At 32.8% G+C, this 15,496-nt stretch overlaps 2 protein-coding genes across 5 annotated transcripts in view; one reads left to right on the top strand and one right to left on the bottom strand.

Annotated features, from left to right (window-relative positions):
• The window catches only part of LOC129231536 (RNA binding protein fox-1 homolog 3-like), a 191,263-nt gene extending 183,083 nt beyond the window's left edge, over positions 1 to 8,180 (bottom strand). For all 3 annotated transcript variants that reach the window (XM_054865899.1, XM_054865890.1, XM_054865881.1), the window contains exon 1: positions 7,799 to 8,180. In XM_054865899.1, the coding sequence (XP_054721874.1) occupies positions 7,799 to 7,939 (141 nt within the window). In that variant the 5' untranslated portion in view covers positions 7,940 to 8,180. The remainder of the gene's footprint in view (positions 1 to 7,798) is intronic.
• A 343-nt stretch (positions 8,181 to 8,523) lies between these two features.
• The window catches only part of LOC129216591 (B9 domain-containing protein 1-like), a 65,980-nt gene continuing 59,007 nt past the window's right edge, over positions 8,524 to 15,496 (top strand). The window contains exon 1 of one of the 2 annotated variants that reach the window (XM_054850809.1): positions 8,524 to 8,622. In XM_054850809.1, coding sequence (XP_054706784.1) covers positions 8,566 to 8,622 — 57 coding nt within the window. In that variant the 5' untranslated portion in view covers positions 8,524 to 8,565. The remainder of the gene's footprint in view (positions 8,623 to 15,496) is intronic. The other variant, XM_054850817.1, reaches the window with a different exon arrangement.

Genomic DNA, 15,496 nt, shown 5'->3' on the forward strand with positions numbered 1-15,496 from the left:
GTTGTCTTAATGCATACTAAACAATAATTTTTAGTATGCATAAATTGTTGTAGGAAAATTTCGAATTTCGCGATAACCTGTTTTTATTGCTTATTATTAATTTATTTAATTAACTACTTTCAATTCAAAAAAAATCTTGAGTATTAAAATGTTTAAATTTGGGTTCAAACACCAATGTATGTCATTATTCAAATTTTTTTTGATGCTATTAGTAATTAGCTAAGTTTGTAAGATTGTGATCGATTTTTTGGCCTAGATCTGATTACATACAACACAATAATTAGAATGACATACATATTTTCTAATCTTCTTAGTAGGAAAACAGACATAAGGTAGAAGGAATTTAAGAACTATGAGCTGGTATTTATAGGATTTGTGATACTTTGTATTAATTGCCTAGTTATAAATTAGAATTAGATGATTTCTCTTTTAATTTCTATGTTGTCTTAATGCATACTAAACAATAATTTTTAGTATGCATAAATTGTTGTAGGAAAATTTCGAATTTCGCGATAACCTGTTTTTATTGCTTATTATTAATTTATTTAATTAACTACTTTCAATTCAAAAAAAATCTTGAGTATTAAAATGTTTAAATTTGGGTTCAAACACCAATGTATGTCATTATTCAAATTTTTTTTGATGCTATTAGTAATTAGCTAAGTTTGTAAGATTGTGATCGATTTTTTTTCTTTTATCAAAATAAGGGGGGTAAGGAGGCAGAATCCCTCAAAGTCCCCTAAAGATTCTCATTTTATATGTTAGCACACATGTTACTGATCATTTAAAAAAATATATAAATTATTTTAATTTCGACCCTCATGCCAAAAAATTAAAATTTTGAAAATCATTTTTTTTGATGAAAAATTTTTAAAATTTTCAGTTTGTTAATTTTTTTTAATTGCTGAATATAAATTCAGATCTTTGATATATTTTTTTCTAAAATGCTTGAAGTCTTAATGTATAATGTGAAAATTTTCAAAAACTTTTTATCTTTAGTTGTTGAGAAATAATTTTTTTTGCAAACAGCTGCAGTTCGTTCTGAGAGAACTGTGAATGACAACTAACGCAAAATCTCAAAACTTTGAAGGGTCATAAAATAAAAACAATTTTAGATAGAGAAGAAATACTTTAGGAGGTAACATAGGACTATGAAACATAGAAGTATACAAAGTTTCATTGAAATCTGAGATGGTGGGTGTTGGGGTGTGGTTGAACTGACATGGAATGACCCGTACAATAGGTATGCATTAAAATGTATTGGATTCTGCAGGGACCAATTCAAAAAACGTACCAAAGAGAAATGTATAAACGGTGCTTTTCTGTATATATATATATATATATATATATATATATATATATATATATATATATATATATATATATATATATGTATGTATATATATTTATATGTATATGTGTGGGTGTATGCTTGGCTACCAAAGTTTTTGGTGTTGGTAGCCACTGGCTACTAAAGAAAAATACCAGTCTACACCTCTACTACAGGGGTGCCACCTAGAGGACGTGGTGTTCCCATAGGGTACTCCATATACGCTGTATACTGTCAAACATTTTTTTGACATATAGCATATACCCTCAATTTTGAAAATTTCATATTATAGTCCAGTTGCATACTTAAGGTAAAAGACACTCCGTGGGAAATTTCGTGAGGAAATTATGAGACCAATTCTAATACATTCCTTATGGCCTATATAGCTATGCCTCACCGGGTGTTTTGTTTGAATTCGTGTCAGACGGCCTGTGTGACGTCATTAATCCAAGATGGCGGCTGCACTAGATATTGATGAAAATTCTCGGTTTTAACACATTTTCGAGGCCTATTATGATTTTTTTTTCAACTTGTATTACATATTTAATATTTTACTTTTCAAATTTTAAAACAAATTGTCCATATAAAATAAGTTTTTTTTTTTTTTTTTTTTGTGATTTTCGATTCAGATTTTATGAATTTTTTTAGTAACCAATAGCAGTTAAAAAATATTTTGAAAAGCTTGTACGATAAATTAAAAAATATTATTCCATAAAAACATGTAAAATTATTTGCATACACGTGTTTTGGGGTTATAAGAATTTATTTATTTGTTTTTTTTTAATGTAGAAAAATTTACAACTTCCGTTACTTAATATCGGAAACAATGAAAATTTTATTACTTACATTTTATGTACTCTAAACAATGAGTAAATTATTTAAATTCTGATTTTAATTAAAAAATATAGATTTAAAAAGTAAATAACAGTTCTTACTTAAAGTTCTTCATCTGAAGTGTCATCAATATCGCTTTGTTGGCTGTGATTTTCACATAAGTCCTCATCACCTCCACACACAGAAAGTTCAGTGCATGAAATGTTCTGAGATTTGCATTCACATGAAACAATGCATTTTCCCTTCACACAGCTGCATCGATCTAGCTTCAAGATGGATTCAGATGCATAAGGAAGTATACAGATAACTGGAGCATAGAAATTGTCTTTCATTTCCCATCTGAAGTCTAACGGTGACGGTAAATTCGGGTGCTGCTGGTCAGCAAGACGCCACTCTAATACCTGATAATGGCTCTTAAAATGTATAGGGACAAAGATGCTCTTGTAGGAGGCAAATTTTCGTTTTGAGCCTCCTGCTTGGAAAACATGAACCAACGAAGTTCTCCAATGTCAGAAATCTTGGTCAGAGGCACATACACGGACCAAATAAATCCTTCAATAGCAACTTTATCATTTGCACTAAATTCTTCGGTAGACCCCAGATGACTCAGAGCATCAAGAGTATCTTTATGTCTGCCGTCTTGTAAATTTTCCAAAAAGATGGTTTCCCCTTCCTAGCAAGTGAACCTGTTGTATCACATCCTGATACAGCATAGAGTCTTAATATTTCTTTAGATTTTTCGTGTCCTATTGCGGTCACAATGGTGGTTAGATCGATCATTCTTCGATTATTACTTAAACCAGTCCAAAATGAGCATGGGCAGTGAAATGATTTTAACCAGAACAATGCTAGTAAAAATACATCGGTGTCAAAGGAATATATATGAATACTGGTTGCCCCTTCTCTAGAAGCATGAAGACATTGCAGTATTATTTGAACATCTGCCTCTTCATGACTGTTTTGCAGTGCAGTCACAAAACCTTTTAATGATGATTTAGCTTCTCTTCTCCAGCTAACGATTAGGTCTCTTTCAATGCTATATTAAAGCTTTATCCGCCAGATAAGCTGTCAAATTATCCTTTGTTTTTATATGAGAAAGTACGGTCTTCATCTGTACATTTTTAATATTAGTAGAATCTGTTATTTTGAACTCAATGGGTGTTAACGTACTCACACTTTTTTTCGCATGGCAGATTTCAGCCGAGTTTTCAATATATGTATCAAACACTAAGTGTGTTTCATCATAATTTAAAAGAATTTCCTTGATCTTATTATTAAATTCTGCAGCTAAATCATTACATGTTTTCACTAGCTTTGATTTCTTCATTGATTGTAGCTCAGCCATTCCATCAATAACAGCAACACTGTAAGATTTTCTATTCATTTGCTTCGTTATGTTTGAGTATTTCATGGGGTTTGGTAAATTCTCTTTGATGCTACTGTCTACTTTTTCTGAGCCACATTACTCTAAAATCTTCATTAACTTTGATTTGTTTTAGGACAATTTTATAGACCCGTCCAAATTAAACATAGACTGTGGAACAGCCGAAAATTCATATGCACCAAGTGCTGCATTTAAATCAATGTCTGCTTGGCTCCTCGATACAACTAGCAAAAGGGTAACTAACGATAGATCAGCTTTTAACTGTAGAACAGTGCCAGCTATATTTGTCGCAACTTTCTTCATGCTATTTTTACATAGATTTAGTTTTTCTTTTTTCATTGGGGCCCAGAAATTCATATTTTCAGTTTCAATTCTCTCTCGTTTGAAAGTGGCGTACATTTCGCGGCCTCTGTTTAAAATGCTTAATACATCTGTTTGTGTGGTTTCACTATGTACAGACTTTGTTGTTGTGTTAATAAGTTCACTTCCATCATATGTTATAGGGTTTGTTGATACTCTGATGGCATTATATATAGATTGCACATCTTCATGTTGTCGCTTTGCTCTTGAACCTGCCAAATGATGATGTGTACTCTTTAACATTTCATTTAATCCAATCATTGCTTTAGTTTTATCAGAAAGCCTTGTCAGCTCTGGAGAAGTAAAAAAAAAAAAAAAAAATCGCACTATTTTTCTTTTTAGTTATATTTACTATTCCACCAATTACTTTCATTCTCCCAATTTCCTGAACTAACAGACCGTATAAAAAGTGCATAGTATCAACCATATGCATATGTAACAAAGCAAGTTTAAATATTGGTCTTCCACTTGATTCTGTATCCTCAAAATCTTTTATTTTTTCATGTATTTTAAAATCTATTAATATCTGCATTACATTTGAGTGAAGTTCTTTTGCTTCACCATATTTTTTTTCTTGAAAGCAGTTGATTAGTTTTTGCACTTTATAATCGCATTGAAATTTAATTTCTTCATTGTGTGCATAAAATGCATCGAGATAACATTTGAATAGTGCAACCCTTAACGTAGAATATGCTTCTATATCCAGTCTAACACTTTCCTGCAAGAATTTTTGACACTACAGTTTGCAACGATTACGCAGTCAAACCTCGTTAAAACGAACTCAAAGGGACCTTCAAAGTAAATTCGTACCAACAGTAGCTCGTTTTATCTGAAAAACACTAGTATTGAGTGTGTTAAGTGATTTTCAATAGAAGGACTGGGTCCGCAAATGTAGTTCGCTTTAGCAGTAGTTCGTTATAATCGTGTTCGAATTAACGAGGTTTGACTGTACTAATGTTTAGTGATCTTAGCCTGAAAAATAAAAGTATTTTTAAATGCGAAAGCTCACCCGAAATACTTTTAAGTTGCTAATTAGAGTGTGCCAAGGTAAAAAAAAAGGATTTATCAGAATTTTCTTTAAAAATGAGTAATAAACAAATAAATCAAATATTTTGTTTTTAATTTATAATAAGAAGGTGAATGGAATATTAATCAAGTAAATTCACCAGAAAATTATCACAAAATACCCAAAAATAAACTCGTAATTTCAAAAACTCATCAAAGCCGCCATCTTGGATTGATGACGTCATACAGGCCGTTTGACACGAATTCAAGCAAAACACCCGGTGAGGCATAGTTGTATAGACCATAAGGAATATATTGAAATTGGTCTCACAATTTCCTCACGAAATTTCCCACGGAATGTAGTATGCCCCTCTACTATTATGTACATGATCACATACACATATTGTGGGCAGTGGATTACTGGGAGTATACCATCAGAAAAATTAATGGGAACATCACTGCTTAGAGGGAGTCATGGCGCAGACCATGCCATTGAAATTTTTATGGGGGTTTGTTTTGACGGGTATGATGCTCATTTGAGGGGGGGGGGGGCTCTTTGCAACATTTTGGGGGGTGATCCAGTGTCCTTAGAGGGAGGGGGGCTTCCGTGGTTACTGGTCCATTGAACCAGTCAGTGAGTATTTTCTAAATTTCTACTCTTTTCCAATAAGATCTAGCAGCTTATCAAAAAATTTCAGTTTTAATGCTACAAAAAAATTGGGAACACTTTCTCAGGGTTCATACTCAACTTTGAAAATCAAAAGTAAGGAGTTTTTAAGGAGTTTCGCAGGAGTTCATTTTATTTTTTAAGGACTAGTTTCCTGTTTCAAGATGTATTTTTTGAAACTTATTTCAGAAAAACTATGTACAACTCTAATATTTATTTTTGTTTTCATACAAAACATTGAATGCACAAACATACTAAATTTATAGTAAAATATGCATTTACTGCATTTTCTTTGATGTGAGCCGCCTTGGAATCAAATTCAAATACGGGGGGGGGGGGGGGGGGGGGGGGCTAAATAAAAGAATTTATAGAAGCAGAAAAAAAAAACACCTTCAGAATGGTACTTTAACAAATCTACAAGATGTTGTTTTACAAATAACTATATACATAATCGTCATAAATTTGGGAAAAAAATTCGGATGTGGGGAAGAAATTTGTCTAACGAAAAAATCGGATTTCCGGCATTAGCAGACGAATAAATAGCGGAATTTCGGTAAAGTTAGGTACAACGTAATCACTCCTATCGGATTGGCGATAGAAAAAACATCTTTAAGTTCATGTAGAATAAAAAAATAAGGAGTTTGTAAGGAGATAATAGCAAAATTCAGGAGTTTTAAGGGCCCTTATTTTATTTCCTTAAAAAGCAGGAGTTTATAAGGAGTTTGTAAGGAGCGTACGAACCCTGTTTCTGCATCTGTTCAGTGATTCATAATAAAAAGATTATTTGTGAACAAAACGATATGACTCATCACATCAGTTGTTGAAAAATTATTTTAAGTATCTTATTTCTTAAAATTTAAGCTATAAGGAATAAATATGAGCATATTTAGACAGTGCTGGATTTAGGGGGGAGCAAGCCAGGGCCCTTGTCCGGGTGATAAATTTAATTTCAGTTGTCTTGAAACTCAATGTTAAAGCAAGCTGGATTAAGGGCAGCAGTTTGCAGTTTTTTGCCCCCGTTCAAAAAATCATAGCTGCTTTTAGACTGTCGAAATGTGCCCAGAAAACAGCAGGCAAAAATGCCCCCATAGCCAATATTAATCTATTTCTCATGTTTACAATTTTGTTAAACCTAGCAAAGTAGATTTTGTTTTTCAACAAATTTGATTAATAAATAATCATATTCACTACTAAACAAGCTACTTTTACATAGTTAATTTTCACTATGCAGTATAAAGTCGCATTAGCATTTAAACAAAGTCAGCACAAATAACTTTAAAGTTTCAAAACTGCTTGATTGATATAACTGTGAAATTTTACTGTCAATTGCTTCAAGTTTTCTTGGGAAATGGATCACAGTGCTGCCGTAGGAATATAACTTTTTCTTAAGTTTTATATATTTTAAGTTTGAAAAAACCTGAGTTCTCTGTATGTATGTATATACCCCTCTCCTCTATACTTGTCAATGGTTGTAGTTAGCTGCAATCCTAAACTTGATTTTCTTCAATGGTGTTATTGCAAAAAAAAAAAACATTAATAGTACTAAACACTACATTGTATTAAAGGTCTCATTAATGCATTATTGCAAAAAGCTGGAACTTTTGATCACAAAAATGGTGAACATAGAGGTTATTAACATGACTGTTCAAAAACCATGGTTAGAAATGGCAAAAACTGTCATGAGATAAAAGCCTGGCAACCCAAGTCTTCATGATTGCAAAGAACCATGACATAAATGACATAATCAAATTCAAAAAATAAGAGATTGTAAAACATTTCGTATTCATAAGATCCATGACGCTTGTTTCTTTCATTTCACAGAATGCTCTCTTCAGAATAAAAAATGAATTTATAACTGAGATTTTAATTCTCGACAGTTTTAGGACCGCAAGAAAAATATGAAGCAGTGCCTACTTTTAAAATAGTAAAAAGGATTAAAAAGCTTGTTATTGCTAGATTTTAAAGGCATATTACTTTTGAATGAAAAGAATGCCAGTAGTAGATGCTCGTTACGTATAAAATTATTTTTAAAAAAAATCGGTATAGACATTGCGTACACATGAAGATGAAGTCATCTTCAATCAATTTTAATTAAGAGCCATTCACATCATTAAGTAAACACCTAATGATCAAACACAATTTTCTCTGCATTATTTGAGTTTGAAGGGACACTGAAACGTGCAAGCAGGTTAAAAAAAAAAGAAAGAAAAAACCTTACCGGCTCAGATTTTAATAAGTCTGAAGTGTCAGTTGCAGTCCCATTCATATAAATAGTTTCTTTGGGATGATGATTAGATGAATTGTCATTTTCATCTGAGAGTCCTTGGACTATCAATCCATTCACAATCGCAGATGCCATATTCTGAAGATGAGATCGTCGTTAAAGATGAAAGCTTAAGATCGTAGACGTTTCACCATGCACAAGCAACAGTACAAAAAAATCTATGAATATTGAGCAGACTACAAACTTGTCACCAATATTCTTCTTCAAAAATAGGTAAGACAGTTACTTCATTTTAAAACACTCAATCGATCCAACATTTATTACCTCAATATGACAAGTATAAAAACAAAGAGTATGAATGCATAAAGCAGGAGAATTGCCCGGATGCACGCTTTCTGCTATGCTATAGGTGGCGGGCAAATCCAGTCATCCCGATGTTAGCTGCAATGAGCATGCGCGACTTACTGTAGCCCACGAGGATATCCCAGCAGATCCTCGTAGGTTACTACGTCCGCATTTATTTAACTATGACTGTAGCCTAAAATTACCACATCATTCTTAACTTCTTTATTAATTTTGTGATTATTTCTTATTCATAATCCGAAAAATTTTTGTGAAGCGTTCGCTGCAAAATAAAACAGTGGACGAGATGATTTTATTTACATATAAAATGTCAACATTTCTTCTCAGTAAATGGCAATGGTGAATAGCACCAATGGTTGGTTGGTTGTTATAGTAACCAAGTAGTACGCTTAGACATTATGGAAAATGAAAATATTTTTCATTTATTTCTTACTGGTCAGATCGAGAGCGCTGAGGTTTCAATTTTTTTTTAAATTTATTTCCAATATAATACCAATACGATTATTGTGATTATCTTGTGTATTTCTTTAAAATTTTTACTGGTCATTGTTTTAAGCTATTTAAATCTCAGGCTAACTTGGAAATCAGGAAAAACTACTACTTTAGCAGGGTCGTGGGCACTTGGAATAGCTTACCGGAAGAGGCGGTAATGAGCAAGGGAGTGGATAGCTTTAAGAGGGCCATTGATCTTCATTGGGGACTAATTAATTGACCAGGACCAGCCTAGCTGGGCCCAGAGCCTGTTGCTGGTCGTCACATTTGTATTTGTAATTTTATGTTTGAGTACTCCAAAATTTGACTTTCGCTATTGCTGCAGTCCGTTTTTATGTAACTTCATAATTTAATCATGAATCAAAATAATTATGTTCAAATGAAGTTTCAAGTTGTGATTTTACATTACTTTATTCCATGTGCTATACTGTGTATTTTATTTAAATTTGTTATTGCAATTTCGCTGAAAAAATGACTACAGAATTGTTACATCAAATTGATTGTAGTCAGTGTTCTAAGAGTTAGAAAAAATATTTGGAAGAATGCACCTTTTTACCCGACTGCGCGTGCACGACGCAAAGAAGGGAAATGTGTTTATAAGTCGATGTATGTATATGTTTGTTCCTGTGCGGCGTTGTAGAGGCTAAATGGTGTGGCCAATTTTGGTAATTCTTACGTCAATCGATTTGTCATAACCTTGGGAGTGTCACTAAACATGTGACAGTAATCCAAATTCACCATATCAACAACCAGTTGCCATTTTGTCAGTTTGGGATCGTGTTGCACGCTACCTGCCTGCATGTGCAACAAATGCAGGAAGCTTTCGCTGCCTGAATTTTTGTTTACTAAGTCTACTAATTTGGTCTCAGTGGCCGAGTGATCTAAGCGATTGCGTCTTACACTTGAGGCGAGGGGTTCTACTCCCAACCTCACTCTGGATGTACTTTCCCCCAGGGCCGATCCTAGCAGGTGTGCTGAGTGTGCACTGCACAAGGACGGCCAAAGCAAGGGACGGCCGCAGGCCGCATCATATAGTTCTTTTAATCAAACAAAATTCCTCAAGAATTTCTCAAAAGATAACTTAAATAAGTCAAATAAATGCTAAATTTTAAATGTTCAATTGTCAAAGTAAGTGCCGATTTCCCGACAGCATAGCACAGTTTAAGAAAAATAGATTGTTAGGGAATATTGTGTTGGTTCACTGTCCATTAATATTTACTCTTTACTCACATGCTTCATTTGGTTGCAAAATTTATGACAGAACCGGTAATCAGGCATGGATACAGGGGAGGCGAGTTGAGGGAAATGGCCCCCTCCTGAAGCATGAAAGGTGCTTTCTAAAAGAAGCACTCAGGGCCCAGGGCGGCCACTAATGCTTACCCCCCCATGCTTTTATAGATCTAAACAATGAAGACGTATTTTATATATTATATTTTAAAAAAAGCTATACTGATTAGATACTCTCGCAAGCATTTCAAACAACAAATTCTGTTTTCAATAATCGTGGCTGCTTGGAGAGACAGTGGGAAATTGCGACTCCCCTGAGAATCAAACATATATGAATGCACTAAAATTTTGTAATTTTCCCCTTTTACAGCATTTTTTTCGAAGAAGGCTTAAAATGGCATTTTTAGGACTTAAATTTCGGACAATTTTGCTGTTTGAACCACGATCTTAAGGACACAATTAAATCTCTGATTCCCCCCTTCCAACTTAACTTAATCAAACATAGCCTGAAAATGTTGGCTTTAAAATCCAAAACGTGTTTTTAGAGGACAGCCCTTCTTAATGTGATCAAAAATTGCTTAGTGACATTTTTCGTATTTCTTTTTCAAAATTTTTGCGATGGAGGGCCTCAAAACAAATTCCCAAACATTACTACCAAAGATATTCTCAATTAGCGTCTTTAGAGAGCTCACTAATCCCACCCCCTCAGTTTGAAATTGACTTCAATCTCAAAAAACTTCGTGAGGGCACACTAAACCCCCACCCGCTCTTTGTTCCATCGTTATCAAACAATGCCTAAAATACGATTTTGGGACTTCAGTTTCTAAAAAACTCTAGAGGAGACTGACTTATGTAACTTTTCACGGCGCTAGGGCATATACCCATCAATCGTCGAAGTGAGGTGGACAAAAGTCTATAGTTGTGTTTTTCAGATATTAATATCTAAAAATATCCGAAAGATTCGCCGAAGCTTCCCAGTTTTGTTAACATCACCAAAGATAGCAAAGTTCCTAAAATAGCAATATTTGACGTCAATTTCGAAAATTTCTCCATGCACCTTGAATATACCCGACTCTTTTCTCCTTGCAACCAAACACAGACAAAGATTACTAAAACTATTTTTCGTACGCCAATTTCGATAATTTTCTGGGAGCAATCCCCCCTCCCCTGACTTCCCCTCCTCCATCCTTTCTCTGACGTCACCGAAGAGACTATAAAATGCGTTTTTACGACTAGTAAATTTTGGTATCTATTACTTTCTTCAAAGATATAAATTGTACCTAAGAAATTTCTTATTATGAAACTTTTCTTCCTTTTTATAAGTTCATCATTCTTGTTTTTATTTCTTTTCTTTTCTTTTCTTTTTTTTTTTTTTTTTAAATTAGAACTTGCTATAGAAATTTGAAGAAATATTTATATGAACGTCAAAGATAAGTCAAAATATGCAAATTACTCTTGAGGGGCGGCACATTAGGTCTTTGCACACGGGCGGCCGACACCCTAGGATCGGCTCTGCTTTCACCTTTTTCTGATGTAAATTCTTTCATGTGTTGTTTATATGTATTCTGTACTGTAATGAAAAATATATCATGCATAAGGGAGGCAAGAGACTCAGTCCTCATCAAAATAAACCCATGCAATAAGAACCAAAAGAAAGAAAGTCTACTAATTAGATTTTCATCTCTAACATGTTGCATTTGTTCTTGTCCTGTTTCAGGGGACTGAGTTTTGCGATGTGTACTTTCTTGACAAGCTTTTTTACTTTCTTCTATATCTAATATATAGAAGAAAGTATTGGATTCGTGCAAATTTTCGAATTTTGACGGATTCGAACGTTTTGAGGTGTGCTGAGTCCATTTCGACTATTTTTGGAAAATGTCTGTCTGTCTGTCTGTGTGTGTGTGTGTGTGTCACGTCTGTGTGTGACCAGTTTTTTGTGGCCGCTCTACAGCAAAAACTACCGCATGAAATCGAACGAAATTTGGTACACATATGTGAACTTGTGCCCATTGGTTTTTGGCGCGAATTCCTCCAAGGGGGGTGGAGCAATGGGACGTTTTTGAGTTATGCGTGCTTGCTATTCCTCAGGAAGTAACTGGCGGAATCAAACAAAATTTGGTCCTTATGTTGCCATCAACAGGTACCGTTGCTGATTCAATTTTGGTGTCAATAACTCAAACGGGGATTGAGCTATAGAACGTTTTTTGTCGTCAATTGTGACTGCTGTATCTCAAGAAATAATGAACGGAATGAAAGAAAAATTTATAGGCAAGTAGCCCTTAGTGGGTATAAGAGCTGATATTATTTTGGTGTCAACAGCTAGAAAGGGAATAGCGCAATCGCCCGTTCTTTTTTTCCATTGTGAATGCCCTATTTCAAGAAGTAACACTACGTTCTGGTTGAAATTTGGAATATATGTTAATCCATATGTAAACAGGCTTTGGTTCAATTTTGACGCCAATTGCTCGAAGAGGTGTTGATTTTTTTTTTTTTCTTTTGAGAATAAAAATAGCTTTATTAATGGGCAGTTCTCAAAAGGTGGGAACAAAAAAGTTAATTTTGAGCAATTTCAAAAATTTTCGAATTTGATATCAATTTTGCTTTTATTCTATAGTATGCATACCTAGAACACAATATATGAACATCAAAAGACAGCAGGTATTTGTAAAAATTGTTAATTAGCAAATTAAATTAGCAATCTGTAGGTAACAGATTTTGGACATTGTTGTCCTGTAGGTAACGGATTTCGGACATCATCATAATGTAAGTTTCACCATTTTTGACAACTGTTAATCTGATTTTTAACTTTTCCAATGAAAATTTTATTTACTACTTTTTGAATTTTGCAATTTAATGATAAAGAGGATATTAATGAAGTACTTGAATGGCTATACATACTGCTCTTTACATATAATAAAGTTTTGGAATGATTTTGAAGAAGTTGATGAAAGGTAGAAAAAAGCTTCATGAAAATAATTATACAAACTTGTAGTTTGATTTATTGGGACGAATAAGGAATAAAAATAGAGATAAATAAATACGACATATATATTTTTAAAGGAAAAGTAAACAAAATATGCTTTAAGAAAGAATGTAAAAAGTGACATCAGTTTTAATAATGAATATTTTTTCTAATGTCATCAGAATTAAAACGATGTCTAAAAAAAAATTATTGAAAAAAGAAATTCGTATTTCTATTTGGAGATTGTTAAATTATGTTTCCAAATGAAAGAAGAGAAAAAAAAATTCTAAAATAATAAAAGCGGCGGGAAAAAAAAATTGCTAACGCAGGTGATAAAGTCGCCAAAACTGGTGCAGCTGACAATTAACTACATGTATCAAACTGGAATCCCACTCTGGTAACCTTTAGCTTATCGTATACTGTGTTGTCGCCAACGGAGGTTTCCTTGGCGATTTTCGCGCAAAATGGCTTTCGTTCGATCATAACCAGCCATGCTTCTACTGTTATTTATGTATTGTTCAATGTGTAACGTATTAATTATGCAAAATATCAATGGATTAAAGAAGATAACATTATAATAATCTTTTTTATTGATGTTAGAAGACAGTGGATTATAAAAAAATTATAAATAAACGGACAGAATTATCGGCGTCAAGATCGTAACGCCATTTGGATATCTCACATGTATGTTTAAGAAAAATTATTTTTCTTCTAAGATACTGCATAAAAGCTTATGAAAACACTTTTAAACAATTAAAAACTGATTCTGAGGATCGATAAATACCTTTAAAACGAAAACATCATATACTTAGTTCTCAAATAATAGCATTGTAAAGATCGTAACTTTTGGACATGCATCAAATTTCAAACTTACTTTTTTCTAAAATCGTTTACAAAGTAAATAATCTGTCTTTACTTTTGTTATTTGCGTAAAATATTAACGAAAAATTATTCAGTGTAAGATTCATGCCTTTATTTTTTTTTTTTTTTTTTTGAAACGTATGGAAATAATTAAAAAAAAATTTTTTTAATGTACATTTGCTCAGTTAACGTTTTGGTATGTCCAAAATTGTGCCATTTAGCAAAGAAAATATTTTTTAAGGGCATTTGAAGAGCTTTTTTTCCATAATTTATGTCAATTCTTGTCTCTATACAGCATTATAATTTACCTCAAAAATTTTAGAGTTAATTAAAATGAAAGTTATTTGGTGTTGAAACTTCAAAGTTGAAGTTTGTGTTTGCTCCCACCTTTTATCGAAAATATTATCTCAATGATTTAAAATTTTTAACTGTTGCAATCTTATGATTGTTAACAAATAAAATATTTGTAATTAATTCAAGCAAGGCTTTTAAAATAACTTTCAATTTTTGCTCTTTGCTTTGCTTTTGCAATAATTCAGACATTGGGATGGTTGTCTAGTTTTTGCATGTGTAATTTTGATTTTGTTGGGAATATTGCATATTGTCAAACATGGGGAGGGATCAGAAAAAAAAAGAAAAATATAGAAGAAAGTTTCGTGATGGCCACAACATACTAGTTAGTTTTGCGAGAAAGATTTGACTGACGATGTTTCCTAGCTCTTCACCATGAGTTATACAGGCTATTTATATAGCTGTGCTGTGGTTGATTTAGGTTTGTACATTTTTGCTGAAGGTCAATCACATGTAGCTCTAAGCCGAGTTAGGTCCCTAGAGGGATTAATTATCAATAGTTTAGACCACCGCAAGTTACTTAATAAACCTCACGGTACAAAATTTATCAATGAAATGACAAGATTGTGAAATGTATCGTCTTATAATCATAATAACTAAGTCAATGAAAATTAACTAAACAGTGTAAGATAAAAAATTATTAAATGAAAACAAGAAACCCCGACTGCCTAAAAACTAAAAAGAAAAATGTATAAGTTTAGAATGTTATTAAGTACTACTGAATAACTACACCATTGATATAGTTTTATAATCGTACACATATAAGACAAATCATGAATTCTAAAGCAGAATAGAAGGATCAACAGTTGTGGCCCATTTAAATTTTACGGGGTTCCTTGATTCGGAAAGGAATGGGCCCCGACTGTTAATCCTTCTATTCTACTTTTGAATTTATGATTTGTCTAATCTGTGTACGATTATAAAACTTTTTCAATGGTGTAGTTATTCAGTAGTACTTAATAACATTCTAAACTACTGGGCTTATACATTTTTCCTTTAGTTTTTTTGGTTTTTAGGCAGTCAGGGTTTTATGTTTTTATTTAATAATTTTTTTATTGGATAACTGTCATGGTTGACAAAGTTTTTTTAGGCCAAAAAAGCGTATGAGAAAAGCTGTAATTCAAAAAGTAGACAATTTTCTTAAAAAGATGGTTGCAAACATTATCATATTTCTGTGTATTTTAAAATAATGAACTAAATGTTTTGGGAACGGTGTTCGCCGTGTCCCCCCCTCCTCCTCCTACTACAGTACTGATTGTGAACATTTTTAGTAACTTCATCTGGTGTAGTTTTCTACAGACAATGTGGTAGAAATTTTGAAACAGCATAGAAATTTTTTTAAAGTAGAAAACATTTTTGTTTAAGTTAAACTCATATTGTTAGTTTTTAATTTAAAATAACTCTTTTAAGTTTCGAAAACCTTCCTGTGTGAATTC

This window comes from Uloborus diversus, chromosome 1, assembly GCF_026930045.1.
Source record: "Uloborus diversus isolate 005 chromosome 1, Udiv.v.3.1, whole genome shotgun sequence".
Lineage (NCBI taxonomy): Eukaryota > Metazoa > Arthropoda > Arachnida > Araneae > Uloboridae > Uloborus > Uloborus diversus.